Consider the following 18,605-nt stretch of genomic DNA (forward strand, 5'->3'; position numbering starts at 1 on the left):
GAGCTCAGAGCAGTCGGGAGCTTGTGTCTCCCTCCAGATTGAAAAAAACCACGTGCTCAGTTACGAGCCCTTTTTGTGCATGCCTTCGTACCTTTGCACTTTACTTCCATACCTCCTCTGAGTCTCAGTGTGCTTTTCTCTTTCCTTCTAGTTGTAAAATTTCCACTCAGCTAGCCTTCCTGTGGTTCTGGATGATACCCATTTTGTCTTTTAGTTGTAGTTTTGAAGTGGTTGTGCAAGACAGCAATTTCAGGTGTTTACCTATGCCACCATCTTGGTTTCTCCAAAACTATTCTAAATTGAACTGCAATTTGAGGCATACTTTAAGGGTGTTTTGTTTTTACAATGAAAAATATAGTATAGTCATTCAAGACTTTTCTATCAGAACTTTTAAATATATATATATATATATATATATATATATATATATATATGTATATATATATATATATATTTTATTGATTTTTTACAGAGAGGAAGGGAGAGGGATAGAGAGTTAGAAACATTGATGAGAGAAACATCGATCAGCTGCTTCCTGCACACCCCCCTGTGGGGATGTGCCCACAACCAAGGTACATGCCCTTGACTGGAATAGAACCTGGGACCCTTGAGTCTGCAGGCCAATGCTCTATCCACTGAGCCAAACCGGTTAGGGCTCTATCAGAACTTTTGATGGTTTTGTTTGAGTTCACAGGTAAAAATATTTTGAAAACAGAATCGAACTGAAGGCCAACAACTTGAGTCCATTTATTTACTTTTTTATTAAAATCTTTATTGAGATATAATTACACACCATGTAATTAACCCATTTAAGGTATACAATTCAATAGTTTTTAGTAGATTCACAGACTTATGTAATCACCACCACAATGATTTCAGAACATTTTTATTAACCATAAAGAAATCCTGTCCCTATTTGCAGTCACTCCCCATTTCTCATCCCCAATCATTCCAGCTTTAGGCAACCGCTATCTGCTTTCTGTTCCTAGAGATCTGCCTATTCTGAACATTTCATATAAATGTTCATACAATATGTGGCCTTGTGTGACTGGGTTCTTTCACTTGGCAAAGTATTTTCGAGGTCCATCATGTTGTAGCATATATCAGTACTTCATCTTTTTATGGCTGAATAGTCTATTGTAAGGCTATTCCACAATTTGTTTATCCATCCATTAGTGATGGACATTTACTTTGTTTCCAGTTTGGGGCTATTATGAATAATTCTGATGAAAACATCTGTGTACGAGTTTTTGTGTTGACCAACCCCCCAAATGTTAACCAACCACACATAACATTAAAAGAGAAGTCTTATAATTATAACAAAATTATAAAAAAATTGTTTTATAATAATTTTGGACTTTTCAAAATTTAACCATTTTCACACCCAGTAACACAAAGGCTTATCATGACAGGAAAACTGGCATCATTACAGAATTTAAATCAAAGACAGAACCAGAGGAGGTTAGGCATTCTCTAAGATCCCTTCTTACACTAAGTCAACAACATTCTACTACCTATTATTTCTCCATGAATAGAAGAGTAAAGAAAGACCAGGATATCCCCTGATCTCAAGGAAATTATCAACAAACATTACTGAGTTCCTTGCAGGCAGCAAGCACAACTGAGAACATGTGAGAGTGGGCCTTGGACAGAAGTGATACACTAGTACTGAGCATGACTTGCCAAGCTACTCTGAGTTCCCCATTCTGGTCTGAAGCACTTGGCCCCTCACCAGTTCCCAACTGTGCCTTGCCTGTAACTTCAACTCTGTTCTGCCTTTGACACTCTGCCTTCCCTTGGGCAATTTTCATGCTCACTCACAGTAACCTTCACTGCTGACTCAACCCTGGTGACTATCTCCATTACATGGCTGAGACTATGGACTGAACTTCATCACAGGCATCCATGCTGGATTAATGCCTGCCTGGGCTCTCGGTCTGTCAAGTGCTGTTCAAGATGCTCAGGGGAGGCACAGTGAATGTTTACTAAATGGAAGATCCATAAAATTTCCTATTAGTGCTATGTGTGTGAGGCTGAAGATCAAAATTAATTTATAACTCAGTTGCTTTTATCAGCTGTTAATCAATTTACATATTCCTCCAAAGATAAAAGCAATTGGGAACTAATTCCTGAGGCTCTCTTCTTAGCTATAAAGGTATTAACATGAGTTTATTTGTTGGGATTGGAACAGTTTATCTGGTAGGGGCAGATTCAGAGGCATAAGGAAGCACATTACTGAGTATTTCACCCATTAGAATCATCAGGCAGAAGACCCAAAAAGAAGGCTTAGCTGATTATTTCTTTAGCTTTGTATTTCAGAGCAATCTTACTTTGGACCTTAGGATTTAAATTTAATGCTCAGTGAGCATTACCTGATGCCAGCATGTGAGGCATAACCTGAAAGGCTGACTCACAGTTTACTGCTAGGGGGTCCTGCCAGGCTTTGCCATTCTTTCAGAGGAGGGTTTCCTTGGGAAGCCAATTTTTTCAGATAGTCACAAGGCTCTAGTTGGGGAATGTCAGGATTCTGCCTGTAGTATTTCTGCAACTTCTCTAGCACTGTGGGCAACCCAACTGTGGACGCATAGAACATGGGCCCTCCCTTGTGCCTTGGCCATCCATACCCATGTAAATAGACAACATCAATGTGCTCTGGGCTGGCAGCCATCCCGTCTCCCAAGATACGGAATGCTTCATTAATGAGCGAATATAAGCAGCGCTCAAGAATTTCATCCTTGCTAACGATACGTGGTTCAATGTGATAGGTTTCCCTGTACTGTGATAGAAATTTGGAAATCCAGGGATCAGGTTGGTGAATCCTACCCAAGGGCTTGTCATATTGGTACCAACCCTTACCTGTCTTCTGGCCAAATCGTCCTGATTCACAGAGCATGTCAGGAATTGGGCAATATCTCCTGTTGCCTCGCTTTCGGGCAGGAGTCCCTGGAGGCAACGTAGGTCCAGTAAGACCTTGCCCCTTTCGAGATTTCCAACCCACATCTAACCCAGCAAGATCAGACACTCTAAAAGGTCCCATCTTGAAACCAAAGTCCTCCAGGACCTCATCAATCTCCTCTGGCTTACTGCCATCTTCCAACAAGAAATACGACTGATTGTAATAATGATGCAACATTCGATTCCCAACAAATCCAAAACAATTGCCTACAACTACTCCAAATTTTTTAATCTTTTTTGATAAGTTCATAACAGTGGCGATAGTAGTGGGGGAAGAATATCGGCTGGGAATAACCTCTAACAACTTCATGACATGAGCTGGTGAGAAGAAATGGGTACCAATGACCAAGTGAGGACGATCAGTGGATGAAGCAATCTCATCAATGTCCAGGGCTGACGTATTGGTGCACAGAAAAGCTTCTGGCTTGCACACAGCTGACAGTTCAGCAAAGACCCTCTTCTTCAGATTCATTTCCTCAAATACGGCTTCAATGACTAAATCTACACTACTAAGCTCCTTCAAAGATGAAGTTAACTTGGGTTTTGGTCCTGACCAAGTGTGGCCACTCTGCTGCATTTTCAATCCTTCCTTTACAAAGAAGGAGGTTATTATCTTGCTAGCAGTTTCTAGCTGTTTCTTGTCTGATTCTACTGCAATCACAGGAATCTTGGCCTTTGCAAGAGAAATCACAATGCCTCGACCCATTGTTCCCAAGCCTGTAAATAAGAGTAAAGAAAAAATGATTCAATGGTATTGAGAACTGGAAAACTATTCAGTGGATGCGAGGCTTCTGTGGCAATGTGCCATTTAAAGAGATCAATTCAAGGAATATACACTGAGTGGCCAGATTATTATGATCTCAGAACACATAATAATTTGGCCACTTAGTGTGTGTGTGTGTGTGTGTGTATTTTTTTTTAGAGGCCCGGTGCATGAATTCGTGCATGAGTGGGGTCTGGCCAGTCTGACCAGGGGAGGGGACATGGGCAGTTGGCTGGTTTGCCTGCTGGTCAAACTCCTGATTGAGGGGATAATTTGCATATTAGGCTTTTATTATATAGGATTTTACACTGAGTGGCCATATTATTATGCATTCAGAGATCATAATAATCTGGCCACTCAGTGTACATGGATTCAATATTAGTTAAGGCTAGACACTGTGCTAAGTGCTTTAGAGTATATAACAATGTGTAGGATTCACACATACTGTTAGAGTTAATAATCAAGTTCAGCAAAATTGCAGGATACAAGATCAATATACAAAAATCAATTGTATTTCTACATGCTAGCAATGGAAAATCTGAATATGAAATTAAGAAGACAATTCTGCTTACAATAGCCATCAAAAAGAATAAAATAGTTCAAAATAAATTAAATGAAGAATTGCAAAACCTGTACACTAAAACCCAAAAACAGTATTGAAAGAAATTAAAGAAGACCCAAATATATGAAAAGAATCTCATGTTCATTATTCAGAAGGCTTAGTATTGTTAAAATCCGGACCACTGCCTGTTTCTGTATTGCCTACAAGCTAAAAATGTTTTCACATTTTAAAAAGTTGAAAAACCAATAACTAACTAACTAAATAACTAAATAATAAATAAATAAAAAGAATATTTTATGACACATAAAATTGTATCAAATTCACATTTCTGTGTTTATAAATAAAGTTTTATTGGAACACAACCATGTTAATTTGTTTTTCTGTTCTCTATGGCTTTTTTTTTATGCTAATAGCAGAGTTGGGTAGTTGCAACAGAGACCCTTATAGCCCACAAAGCCTAAAATATTAATTATCTGGAATTCACAGAAAAAATTTGCTGACCCATGTCCCTTCCCCTTTTCAACCCATCTCCCCAACACCCCTTCCATCTGGCAACCATCAACATGTTGTCTGTATCTATGAGTGTGTTTGTTTTGTTTGTTCATTTATTTTATTTTTTAGATTCTACATATAAGTAAAATCATATGATATTTGTTTTTCTCTGTCTGACTTATTTCCCTTAGCATAACCCTCTAGGTTCATTCATGTTGTCACACATGGCAAGATTTCATTCTTTTTTATGACTGAGTAGTATTCCATTGTATGTATATGTACCAATATACTTGGTGTCTGATGGGTACTAGACTTGGCAGGTTATCACTTTGTAAGTTATATAAATATCTAGTCACTATGTTATACACCTTAAACTTATATATTGTATGTCAAATGTAATTGAAAAAAAATGTTAAACCAACTATCCTATATAATAAAAGACTAATATGCAAATCGTACCCTTGACTGGGAGTTTGACCAGGGGGCAGGGCCAGCCTGCCAATCACCCCGGCCTCTCCCTCCAAGCTGGCCCTGCCCCCAATCACCCCCCACCCTGATTGAGGGCGGGGCCAATTGGCCAACCTCCCATTGCCCCTACACCACGGCCTCTCCACCCCAGCCAGCACAGCCTGAGCATCCCTGATTGGGGCAGGCCAGCTGGACCACACCTGTGCATGGCTTCGTGCACCAGGCCTCTAGTTTTATACTAAAACTTGACTAAGATAACACTAAGAAGATGCATAGAGTGGACTCTTTCTCTGCAGGTTGAGTTGGGTGGCAACCAATCAACGTCTCTCTCTCATGTCAGTATTTCTCTCTCTTTTTGGTGAGGGTTAATAAAGTTGAAAAAAAAAAACAAAGGTAAAAAGGGAGAGAGAGAGAGAGAGAGAGAGAGAGAGAGAGAGAGAGAATGCTTTTAGTAAACTATGAACCTCTTTCCCCAAAAGACTGTACATGAGCTGAAGCATATAACATTTTACTTCCCATTTCACGGGTTTAAAATCCACAACAGATCATTCTTGGGCCAAGACTAAGAGCAAATGAAGCTTAGGAAAGTGGCCCAAAGAAGCCAATCAGAGAGCTAGCTTCTGAGGAAGGAAGACATTTGTTTGGAAAAATTCCAGGTGTCAAAAGAAGGTAAGCCCTATTTCAAGGTTCAGATGGATTTGAGGATAGTTGGTTTTGAACTAGGAGAAGAAAATGAATGGTTCCAGGGACCAGAAAGACAGAAACTTTATTCCAAATGCCTCACGGCAAGAGTGACAGGACACACCTAAAATGTGGTACAAATAATAATCATTGTTGGGAAATTCAGGAGTGACAGATTCAAACAGAGAAGAGGTTGGGATGAGTGAAAAAATACCCAGAGTCTGGATTCAGACAGATCTAGTGTTAGACTCTCACACCACTTGTGTTTACTAGTATTTAGCTCCTTGTTGAGAAGGTTAGTGTCTCTAGGCCTCACATGTGAAATGAAGATAGTTCATGGGCTAGGGTGAAAACTAAGTTAGCTAACACACATAATATAGCTAGCATAGAACCTGGAACCCAGCGGCCCTAAGCAAATGGTAGTAGCACGTCCCATGTGCAGATTTGGAGAATGACATTAACGATCCCACGTTCTTACCGAGAACGCCCACGGAGGAGATGGGCCGTGCCGACGCCGTTTTCCAGGATGCTCCGGAGGGAACTGACCACTTATGTGCATTCCTCTCAGCAAAGAAAGCATACTGCAGGGCTCTAGCCTGTCCTGATTGCCGAAGATACATAAACAGCTCCGCCTCCTTCTGGATGCCCACCTCATAGGGATACTGTGCGGCGGCCTGGACCGCGCGGACACAGGTCTCCTGAGAAAGGCACCCCGGGTGCTGCTTCCGCATCTTCAGGAGGGCTTCGCTGAAAACAGAGTCCATGTTGGGCAAGCTCGGCACCGGCCTGCGGAAGAGTCTACGGGATTCTAGAGACTGATCTGAAAGAAATCAGAAGGAAAATCAGGTCTTTGGAAATGTTACTTAGACTAAGAGGAAATGAGTAAATAATGATAATGGTTCAAGTTCAAAGTACAAAATTAAATGCTATTCAACAGGATATTGAATGTAACATGAATACCAAGGTCTCTAACATCTTTGCAACTTAGTTCCGTAAGAATTAAATGGCTCTGAAGCAATTTCAAGTTACCTAATAGAAGCATGAAGCAGCATTTTCCTCTTATTCCAATTTTATAATAGATTAAATATTAATCTGTCAGTCACTTTAAGGAAAATAGCTCTGAGTTAATAATATTTTAGATTCAAGGTAATTTTAACTTGATTCCTAATAGTAACAAAGACTTAAAAATACCTAGAAAAGAAGACAGAGTGATATTGGTACAAGGATAGACGTACAAACCAATGAAAGAGAACTGAGAGATCAGAAATAAGTCTTTATAATTATGGCCAATTGCTTTTCAACAAAGGTGCCAAAACAATTCACTGAGAGAGAGAAATAAGAGTTTTTCAACAAATACGTTTGCTGAGACAATTGGATATCTATATGCAGAAAGTAAATAAATTTAAATCCTTATCTAACACCATATATAAAAATTAGCCCAGCTGGCATAGCTCAGTGGTTGAGCATCAACCTATGAACCAGGAGATCATGGTTTGATTCCCAGTCAGGGCACATGCTCAGGTTGGAGGCTCAGTCCCCAGTGGGGGGTATGCAAGAGGCAACTGGTCAATGATTCTCTCTCATCATTGATGTTTCTATCTCTCTCTCTCCCTCTCTCTTCCTCTCTGAAATCAATAAAAATATATATTTTTAAAATTAACTCAAAAATGGATCATAAATCTACATTGAAGAGCTAAAACTATACATTTTTTTTAGAAGAAAACATAGGTTAAACCTTTGTGACCTTGAGTTGGGCGAAGTGTTTTTAGCACGATCCATGAAAGAAAAGTCAATCAATTAATTAGACTGTGTTAAAATTAAAAACTTCCGTACTTCAAAAACCATCATTAAGAAAATGAAATGATAAGTCATAGATTGAAAGAAAATATGTATGCCCACTCCACCACCTCCACCAAATGTCCACTTCCTAATCCCCAGAGCCTGTGAACTTACTATCTTACATGGCAAAAGGGACTCTACAGATGTGATTAAGGTTAAAGACCTGGAGATGTAGAGATTATCCTGTATTATCTAGGTAGGCCCAATCCAATCATAAGAGTTCTTAAAAGAGGAGAATCTTTCCTGGCTATATAGTGAGGGAGAGATTTGATGAAAAAGGATCAGAAAGTTGCAACATGGAAAAGAATCAACCTATTGGTGATGATATGGCTTTGAAGAAGGAGGAAGGGAGCCAAGAACCAAGTTAACACTGTGGCCTCTAGAAACCAGGGACAGCCCTCAGTTTACAACCAGCAAAAATGCAGGACCTTGGTCCTACAACGAAAGTACTGAATTCCACTAACAACAGGTTCTCCCCTACAACTTCCAGAAAGGAGTGAAGCTGCTGACACCTGCATTTTAGCCCAGTAAAACCCTAGTGATCCTTTGACTTATACATCAGTAAAAAAATAAATGTGTGTTATTTAAACTAAGCTTGTGGTAATTTATTATCAAAGCAATAGAAAAACTAATACAATCTGAAAACAAATATCTAGTAAGTATCTGTATCCACCATATGATTCAATAAGAAGAGGGCAAACAACCTCATTTTTTAAGTAGACAAAACTTTGTGGCTATTTCACCAAAGAGAATATACAAATGGCTAATAAAGCATGTGAAAAGATGTTTAACACCATTCGTCATTAAGGAAATGCAAATTTAAACCACAATGAATGTATAGGCAGATTCTAAACAACCTCATTTCTGAGACTAATACTACGAAAATCTTACCCTCTCTTGCCCTCTCACTTCCTCACTCTGGTGACAGCCAGCTGCCCTTTGGTGATGCCCATGCGACAAAGAGCTGAAGGAGGCTTTCAGCCAACAGCCCGAGAGGAACTGAGGCCCTCAGTGTAAAGGGCCATAAGGAACAGAATCCCAAAAACAAACACCCACAGGAGCTTGGAAGAAGATCCTCTCTGCCAGTCTAGCCTTGAGATGAATACAGCTCCCACAACACCTGAATGTAACGTTATGTGAAATCCTAAACCAGAGGATTTAGTTTGGCAACTACATAATTGCGGGTTTCACACATATATGGCTTCAGTTGAATTTTTAGGTTTGCAGACGTAGTACAAATGTAAAACACATTTTGTTATTTGATAGTTGGCTATTCAGCTGTTAATCAGTAAAAAAAGTTTTTTGATCTGTTTTGTAGTTTTCGTTTGGCATTCGTTGAAAAATGGAAAATCAAAAGGAACATTTTCGTCATATTTTGCTTTTTTATTTCCGCAAAGGGAAAAACGCATCGCAAGCTCATAAAAAGTTATGTGCTGTTTATGGTGACGAAGCCTTAAAAGAACGGCAGTGTCAAAATTGGTTTGCCAAATTTCGTTCTGGTGATTTTTCACTCAAAGATGAAAAGCGCTCTGGTCGTCCAGTTGAAGTTGATGACGCCCTAATCAAAGCAATAATCAATTCGGACTGTCACAGTACAACACGTGAGATTGCAGAGAAGCTTCATGTATCACATACATGCATTGAAAATCACTTAAAACAACTTGGCTATGTTCAAAAACTCGATACATGGGTTCCTCACGAACTGAAAGAATCACAGTTAATGCAACGCATTAGCAGCTGCAATTTGCTAAAGAAACGTAATGAAAATGATCCATTTTTAAAACGACTGATAACTGGCGATGAAAAATGGGTTGTTTACAACAATATCAAGCGGAAAAGATCGTGGAGCAGGCCAGGTGAACCAACTCAAACAACATCAAAAGCTGATATTCATCAAAAGAAGGTTTTGTTATCAGTTTGGTGGGATTACAAAGGAATTGACTACTTTGAACTCTTACCACCCAACCGAACGATCAATTCTGATGTCTACATTGAACAACTAACGAAATTAAACAATGCAGTTGAAGAAAAGCGGCCCGAATTGACAAATCGAAAAGGTGTTGTATTCCATCATGACAATGCAAGGCCACACACATCTTTGGTCACTCGGCAAAAATTAATGGAGCTTGGTTGGGATGTTTTGCCACATCCACCATATAGTCCTGACCTTGCACCATCTGATTACTTTTTGTTTCGATCTTTACAAAACTCCTTGAATGGTAAAAACTTCAATAATGATGATGATGTCAAATCGTACCTGATTCAGTTTTTGGCTAATAAAAACCAGAAGTTTTTTGAACGTGGGATTATGATGCTGCCTGAAAGATGGCAAAAGGTCATTGATCAAAATGGGCAATACATTACAGAATAAAGTTATTTAGTTCCATGAAAAAATTGTCTTTGATTTTCTTTTTAAAATCCGCAATTACTTAGTTGCCGACCCATTCTGATTCCTGACCCACAGAAACTGCAAGATTTTAATAAATGTTTGACTGTAAGCAGTTAAATTTTGGGGTAATCTGTTATGCTGCTATTTATAACTAATGCAGACCCCTATAATGACTATCATAGAAAAGACATCAATATCAAATGTTGGTGATGATGTGGAGTAACTGGAACCCTGAGAATGTAAAACAGTACATCAGCTTTAGAAATCATTTTGACAGTTTCTTAAAAAGATGGCATGAATTTATTGTTCAACCCAGCAATTTTACTCCTAGGAATCCACCCAAGAGAAATGAAAACATACAGCTATATAAAACGTATATGAATATTTATAGCAGCATTATTCATAAGGACTCAAAACTGAGAACAATCTGAATATCCATCAGCTGATGAATGTATAAAGAAAATGTGGTATAGCCATTCAATGGAACACTACTCAGCAATAAAAGGAACAAACTACTGACACATGCTACAGATGAGCCTCAAAAACATTATGCTAACTGAAAAAAGCTGAATGCAAAAGATTACCTATTGTCTGATGCTGTTTATAGTATAAGTCCAGAAAAGACAAATGTACAGAGTTGGAAAGATCTGTGGTTGTCTAAGGCTGGTGGCTAGCTGCAAAAAGTCATGAGGGCACTTTTTGTAGTAGTGAACAAGTCCTAAGACTGATTTATGGAGATGGTTGCATAACTCTATAAGGTAAATTATGCCTCATTAAAGCTGTTTAAAAAATTCCTAGAAAATATAAGACCTTTAAAAATATAACTTGTGGGCATACATATGAGCCTAACCAGTGGTCCAGGACAATAGGGCTGTGGGGGCAGGAGTGGGGAGGGGTGGGGGATTGGAATGGAGGTTGAGGACAAATATGCGATACCTTAATCAATAAAGAAATTAAATGTATATATATATATAAATATATATATATAAAAGAAGATAATATAACATTTTATTGAAGAACATAAGATCTTAATTAGGAGAGCCAATGATATATTTAAAGCATAAAATATTTCCATATATGTATTTTATATATAAATTTCTAATCAGAACGCTTATTTTTTATTTTTTAAAAATAACTCAATAGAATGATTCTTAAAGTTTGCATAAAAGAATAAATGTATGCCTAGATGGTGTGGCTCAGTGGTTAAATGTCAACCCATGAACCAGGAGATCATGATTCAATTCAAGGTCAGGGCACATGCCCAGTGGTGGGCTTGATCCCCATTAGGGGAAGTGCAGGAGGCAGCCCATAGATGATCATCTCTCTCTCCCTCTCTGAAATCAATAAAAACATATATATAGAGAATAAATGTCTAATAAATTACATTATCAGAACTGTTTTTTTTTAAAAACAGTATACCATAAACTGTTTTCTAAAAAGTAGTATCATCTCTTCAAGAATAAAACATCATATCAAAAATGTACACTTTGGTTAAACATAAAACCTACCAAACCTCATAAAGCAGTTTCACTATAAAAAAAACATATGAATGTGAGCCTGTCTGGCATTCCTGTTACTATGTGTCCAACAGAGCCAGTACGGTTAGGATGTAATCATGTCCACTTGGAAGTATATCTGTAAAGCATTGTATAATTTCAACTTTTTTTTTTTAACATAGGAAGGGAGACTATTTTAATAATGCTTGATTACTACTTAGAACTGAAAATAATGGTTTTATTTTATCTTTAAAATATATTTTTATTGATTTCAGAGAGGAAGGGAAAGGGAGAAAGAGATAGAAACATCAATGAGAGAGAATCACTGATTGGCTGCCTCCTGCATGTCCCCCAGTGCATGTGCCCTGAGCAGGAATCAAACTGTGACCTCATGGTTCATAAGTTGATGCTTAATGACTGAGCTGGCTGGGCAAGAATGGATTTTTAAATTGATGTTTCACCATATTATGTTAAGAATAGGATTCAGGCCGACACCGGTTTGGCTCAGTGGATAGAGCATCAGCTCGCGGACTGAAGGGTCCCAGGTTCAATTCCAGTCAAGGGCATGTGCCTTGGTTGCGGTCACATCCCCAGTGGCGGGGGGGAGGAGGGGGGCGGTTTGCAGGAGGCAGCTGATCGATGATTCTCTCTCATCGATGTTTCTGACTCTCTATCCCTCTCTGTAAAAAATCAATTATATAGCAATTAGCAGCATGGAGTCCCTATCCACACTACTATTGTTGGAAAAACATAAACTCTACCCAATAGGCTACCAGTTACTTGCCCATTTACCCAATCCTCGAGCTATGGAAAGGCAAGTTCAGCAGAGAAGGATGGAAACCTTTCCAGGACCTGATTTAATTCCTAGTGGCCCCAAAGCAAGACAGGAGTGGACAATAGGGAGAGGACGAGTGTGCGGAGGAACCAAGAGGCTAAGGGAAGAGGGATGAGCTGTCCGTGTTGTAGCATAGATAGGGGACTGATGCAATCTATGCCCAGTACAGGCACAGGCCGGGATATCCTACAGCGATCTCTGTTCTGTGACATTGCCACTGTTTCCACCACGGCGGGCTGATTCTCAACACCGCAGCACACATCAGAGTTACTTGAGGAGTTTAAAAAGGTTAAGATGCCCAGGCTCCACCACAGACCCAGTTAAGTGCCTTTAAAGGTAGGCACGAGTGTTTTTTTAAACAATTCAACTGTTGATGGTGAGGTGTAGCTTCTGGGAGGTCCGAGAGCAGAATGTTATGCCAGCCACTGTACCAAGGACAGTTAAAGCTCCTGGCAAGTTTACCCTGAGCCAGAGATTGAAAAAGAGAGAGAAGAGAAAGGAAATAAAAGAACTAGAAAAGAAAAGCCTGCTTCATGGTGTACAGTAAAGGTTGCTGATCAGCATAAGCCTGTTACCCTGGGGATGCTCAGAACCTCTCAGGCTGCCAGCGGGCATCCTGGCAGCTTCCCACGATCCTTGTCCAAACCAGCCGAAGGCCAAGAGAAGTGAGTCCACTGGAGAGGCTGGGATCAGGGCACCATCATAAATCACTCCGCTCTCCCCGCAACCCTTCCCCCCCTCCCCGAACCATTTCCCATCCCTTTCTTACTAGATGTAACTGAAGGGTGTTATTATCTTCACATTTCGGTTTATTACTACGAAATATATTCAGAATTCCCCCTTTGGGTCTGTAGGTCTGATGTTTTCAAAGCGTACTTCTTACACACTTGGTAGTTTTAGAGTCCTGGCTGTTTGAAAGTCACTCAACTGTACCTACATAACAAGAGGAGCAAGTGTGAGCAGTTCAGCACCAGCATTCACTGCACAGGAAAATGGGTAAGAGAAAACTGATTTCTGATTCAAAAGTGCTTATGGTCAAACTATTTTCTTGACCCATTCACGTTTTTGTTTTTTTGTTTTGTTTTGTTTTGTTTTGTTTTTCCTTAATTCTTCAAGGTTTTCTAAGGCATAATATTAAATTTTTAAAAAAATTTTTTAAGTGAACCATGCTCCTAATGGAAGAAAAGGAAGCGATTATTTTCCCTCTTTCCTTTCCAGTAAACTTACAGGAAGATCATTCTTTTTCTGCCCAGGATGAAGAGCGACACAGCGCGCTGTTTAGTGAAATGGTCTCCTAAGGCATAAAGGATTCTCTCTTCTCTGATTCTGATGAACAGTAGCTGTGTCTGTCACAGAAGCTCTGTAGAGAGCAGACAGAGCTGTACTTCCCCAGGCCTGCGGGAGGCACCCACAGAAGCTGGGCAGCACCTCCCAGGGAAGTTAAATGTAGACATGTGCTTAGGCCTCCTATGTAGACATGTGCGTAGGCCTCCTACGTAAGGCAGAATCACTCTGCTCCTGGGAAATAAGTTTATATGAATGTTCACAGAGAGTAAAAATAACTTACAAAGAGCAAAAGATAAAATGAAGAGAAAGACATATGGAGCCCTAAGATTTTTTTAAAGTCACAAAATCAAAACGAACAAAAAGACCAAGGCCTTTCGGCAGAATTAGAATTGTTAAAAATGGCGAACACAGCCCAGTGCAGTCACAGGACCAGGCGGCGTTACAGGGACAAAAGCAGAGCATTTGGTTCCTGAGCTGAGGCTCCCAGTCAGATGTCCCCTGTGCCCGTCTTTGAATAACAACACACATTTTCAGCTTCCTGCCAGAAATACGCACGTGGTAGTCAGGAGTTCTCACTCAGTCCGGGTAAAAGCAGGCTACTGGCCAAATGCAAGTGCGAATGAATAGCATTTTACAGGACCCTGCTCTCCCCAGAGTAGCCAAAGCAATCTGGCTTGGTCAAGTAATTCTGAATGGCTCTGCTAAATCCATTGCACGGCAGTAGTCTGAGAGGCTTCCTATAGCAAGAGTATTAAGATGCACGAAGCTAATTAACTTTCACAGTTAAATCTCCAGGATACACGTTAAGTTTGTAGAGACATTTGCAGCAACTTCCCAAATCACATTTTTAGATACGTGCTAATCTTCTACAATACCCTCCCACACGCAACTGGTTCCAAAACTGCTGATTGCAATATTGCCTTTGGAAATTCCCTTCTCTCCCTCCTTTCCTATTGGATGGGGAAACTAAATGTGGGCAGTTAACTTTTTCCTTTTATTTTTTCTAAGTCAGTATTTCAGAAGTGGGGTTGGGGGTAAGGATGGGGGTGGGAATTGGCTGAATTGATAGAATATTTTTACCAATGGGAAAAGGAAACAAAAATGTTACCTGTATCTTAAAATTCAGATATGATTCACACACCATAAAAGTCACCGTTTTAAAGTTTACAATTCAGCAGTTTTTAGTATATTCACGAGGTGTGCAACATACATGTATGTATTTTAACCATGCCTTTTGTAACTGATTTACAAATATCTTTGAGACTGTTGGTAGTGTTTGCATGCCAGGTGTAAAAAGTCAAGACTAGGAAAAGTTACCTCCATTCTTCCCCTTGTTCTCCTACACCAGTTGTTCTCAAAGTGTGGGCTCAAGAACACACCATCAGCATCACCTAAGAACTTGTTAGATCTGCAAAGTCTTGCCCACCCCCCTTCAGAATTACTGAGTCAGAAAGTGGTGAGCGGGTCCTACAGTCTCTTTTAACAGTGATTCTGATGCACAATAAAGTTTGAGAACCATCCCTCTAGATCGAGACAATGGTACCAGCTTCACATAACTACAGATTTGTATTAATATATTTTATTATTGGTATATTTTATTAACATATTTTATAATAATACCTATTATAAAATATCAATATATATTTTTATAATTCAGTTTTATGGAGCTTTTCCTTCAAATCAACCCATCAATTTTGTTCTGCCAAATAAGCACATACTATATTTAAAGACAAAAAAAAAATCAAGGAAGCATAAAAAGAGGAAAAGCATAAGACTTTCAATGAAAATGAAAGGCAAAACAAATAAGCCTAGCTAAACTTCACATTGACAAGATAATAAATGGCAAATGTAGATAAGATTCTCTGAGCTAGTCCTTCATTAATTGCTCTATTTTTCTACTTTGTCTCTCTAGCATTTACCTATTACAAAGCAGCACGAGGAAATCATAGAATTCTAGTGAAACTCATTTTTAAAAATAGAAAGAAATTGCCCTGGCCAGTTTTGCTCAGTGACTAGAGCATCGGCCTGTGAACTGAAGGGTCCCGGGTTTGATTCCAGACAAGGGCACATGCCCGGGTTATAGGCTCCATCCCCAGTTGGGAGCATGCAAGAGGCAGCCGATCAATTGTTCTTTCTTATCATTGATATTTCTATCTCTCTCTCCCTCTCCCTTCCTCTCTGAAATCAATAAAACTTTATATATATATATATATATATATATATATATATATATATATATATATATATATATATATATATATATAAAATCTTAAGTGACCATAATGTCCGGAATGACCAGTCACTTTGACACACACTAACCACCAGGGGTCAGATGCGCAAAGCAGAAGCTGCCCCCTGGTGGTCAGTGTGCTCCCACAGCCAGCCTACCCCAGCTGGCCAACCTCCCATGGCCCCTCCCTCTGGTTGGCAGGCCCCCGAATTAGGATAGGGAACCAGGGATGACCCCTTTTCCAGGGGATTTGAGGGCTGGCTCCCTCCTTTCAGCCAACTTCCCATACCCCATTCTTCCCCCTGGCCAACAGGCCTCTATCGGCCCACTGCAGTGGTGGTGCAGAGGTGAGGGAAAGAGGAAGGGAAGAGGCAGGGAACCGCGCCGCAGCAGGGTGCTGACGATAGTAGCATCAGTGTCTGGTGTCCATTCCTTCTGCCCCTGGCCCAGAAACCATCACCTACTCTTCGGCCTGGCCCTAATGGGCCTGGCTCTGATTGGCCCTGATCGCAAGCCAGTCCTAGGGACCCTACCCATGCACAATTTCATACACTGGGCCTCTAGTAAAGTAATAAAATATAATAAAAATAGGAAGAAAAAGTTCCAGAATTTTCCATAGGATTCTAAGTCCTAAACACCAAAAGAGACACAATGCACGTCATAGCCAAAACAAAAAACTGGAGCCCGCCCTGACCAGTGCTCAGTGGTTAAAATGTTGGCCCTTGTACAGAGGGTCATTGGGTTCGATTCCCTGTCAATAGCCTAACGTGGAAATAACCTAAATGTACATCAACATAAATGGGTAAACAAATTGTGATATAGCCATACTATAGATTACTATTTAGTAATTTAAAAAAGAAAATATTAATATGTAAAACAATATGGATGAGTCTCAAAAACATGGTAAGTGAAAGAAGTCAAACAAAAGATTGCATACTATATGTGGGATTCCATCTATGAGAAATTCTAAAAATCAATACAGAAAGCAGGTCAGTGGCTGTCTGTGGGAGGGAATCTACTGGAAAGAGGCATGAGAATACTATTCTTTGGGTGATAGAACTACATCTTCGTTATTGTGACTACAAAACTCCAAACAATTACAAAATTCATCTGTCTCTATACTTAAAATGGGAGACTTTTTGTGTGTATAAATTATACCCCAATAAAGAAAAAACCAAAACAAAGAAAAGATCATTCATAAAATTTTGGGGTTAAAACTAACTTGTTTTCATTTCTGCATAACTCCTTTAAATTTTTGTCTGTATTCATACATATTTTATGTAATAAATATAGAATATACAGTAAGTTATATTTTAGACACTTTTGTACACAAATAATTTTATGTATTTCTAAATAGTATTCATGACTATAATTTAAAATAGTTATACATAATTGTCCAAAGCCCAGAACCATTTCCCCTACTGTTAACAAGTGAACTACCAAGTTTTAAAGCAAATGATTCCTCCTCAATATTTGGGTGCCATCAAGTGGACAAACTGTGTAATGTACCTGAGATTGAGTAGACTTTTAGTATAAATTTTATAAATTAAAAAAAAAAACACACCCGTTTAAAACTTTTAATTTGAATTAATTTTAAAAATGAAATCAATTTTAAAAAATGAAAACAGACAACTTTATAAATGTATTAGACCATGATCCTCATTATTTCTTGAAGGAACTTAACTCTCAAATCTGAATCTAAGGAAATCAGTTCAGGAAAAGAACTGTCTGTTGAAACCAGGTTCTTTACAAACTAAGGCCACAGATATAATAACAGTCTATTTAAGCCCCTAACCAAAACAAATTTAGGCACCTCCAAATGTAAATAGCCTTTTGTAAACAACCAGGTGACTTTCAACACAACAATAAGCCCTCTCAGGAGGCACAATGAAAACAGGGATGAAAATGTGCTGAAGACTATCTGGAAGGCAGAGAAATACAGCAGGACACTCATTCCCACTTGGGCAAAGACTTGCAGATTCTCTTTATGAGTCAACATTATTTTTCTCCCACAGACCCTGGCCTCTCCAGTTCAAGCTTTTCTAATTGCATTGACAGGAACTGGCTAGAGCCATAAAAAGAATGAGTATTTCAGAAAAGTGTTTGGTCCCTACCAGGATCAGCAAAAGAATGACTTTTTCAAAAGAATGCCTTTGAATGACACAGAGCCATTGCCTGCCACCAAGTAGCGAGATGAACGCCCTGCTCTGCTTGTAACCAGCACTCTTTCCAATTATTTTTTCTAACACTCTTTAACCCTCTCCATCTTGCTGCCAACTTCCACACATTAAAAAGAAACAGCTAGAAAAGGAAAGAAACACTCTAGGAGCGCCACACCAAAGAACTCTTAAAGGATGGCGTGACTCTATACAGTGAGAAATCAATGAGAGAGAAAACATAACTCACAGAAACAGAACCATGCTTTTATCGTGGTCAATTATAGAGCTTGTCTTCTATTTGCTGAAATGTTTATTTGCTTATTTGCTTTGATTTTAATTATATTTCTTAATAGAAAATGAATTCATTTAATAAAAATTCAAAAGGTATGGGAGGATCTAGAGATATAAAAGCCTAAGCAACCATTAGGATGGAATGACCAGAATGACCA

At 39.2% G+C, this 18,605-nt stretch overlaps 1 protein-coding gene across 1 annotated transcript in view; it reads right to left on the reverse strand.

The window, feature by feature from the left end:
- Positions 1-737: 737 nt before the first annotated feature.
- EHHADH (enoyl-CoA hydratase and 3-hydroxyacyl CoA dehydrogenase) overlaps positions 738-18,605 on the reverse strand; it is a 37,840-nt gene continuing 19,972 nt past the window's right edge. Inside the window, exons 6-7 of the mRNA XM_084872536.1 lie at positions 6,400-6,741; positions 738-3,672 (exon numbers count right to left, since the gene is read on the reverse strand). Coding sequence (XP_084728662.1) covers positions 2,411-3,672; positions 6,400-6,741 — 1,604 coding nt within the window. The 3' untranslated portion in view covers positions 738-2,410. The remainder of the gene's footprint in view (positions 3,673-6,399; positions 6,742-18,605) is intronic.

The sequence above is a fragment of the Pipistrellus hanaki genome (assembly GCF_964339955.1).
Source record: "Pipistrellus hanaki genome assembly, chromosome: 2".
NCBI classification, from domain to species: Eukaryota; Metazoa; Chordata; class Mammalia; order Chiroptera; family Vespertilionidae; genus Pipistrellus; species Pipistrellus hanaki.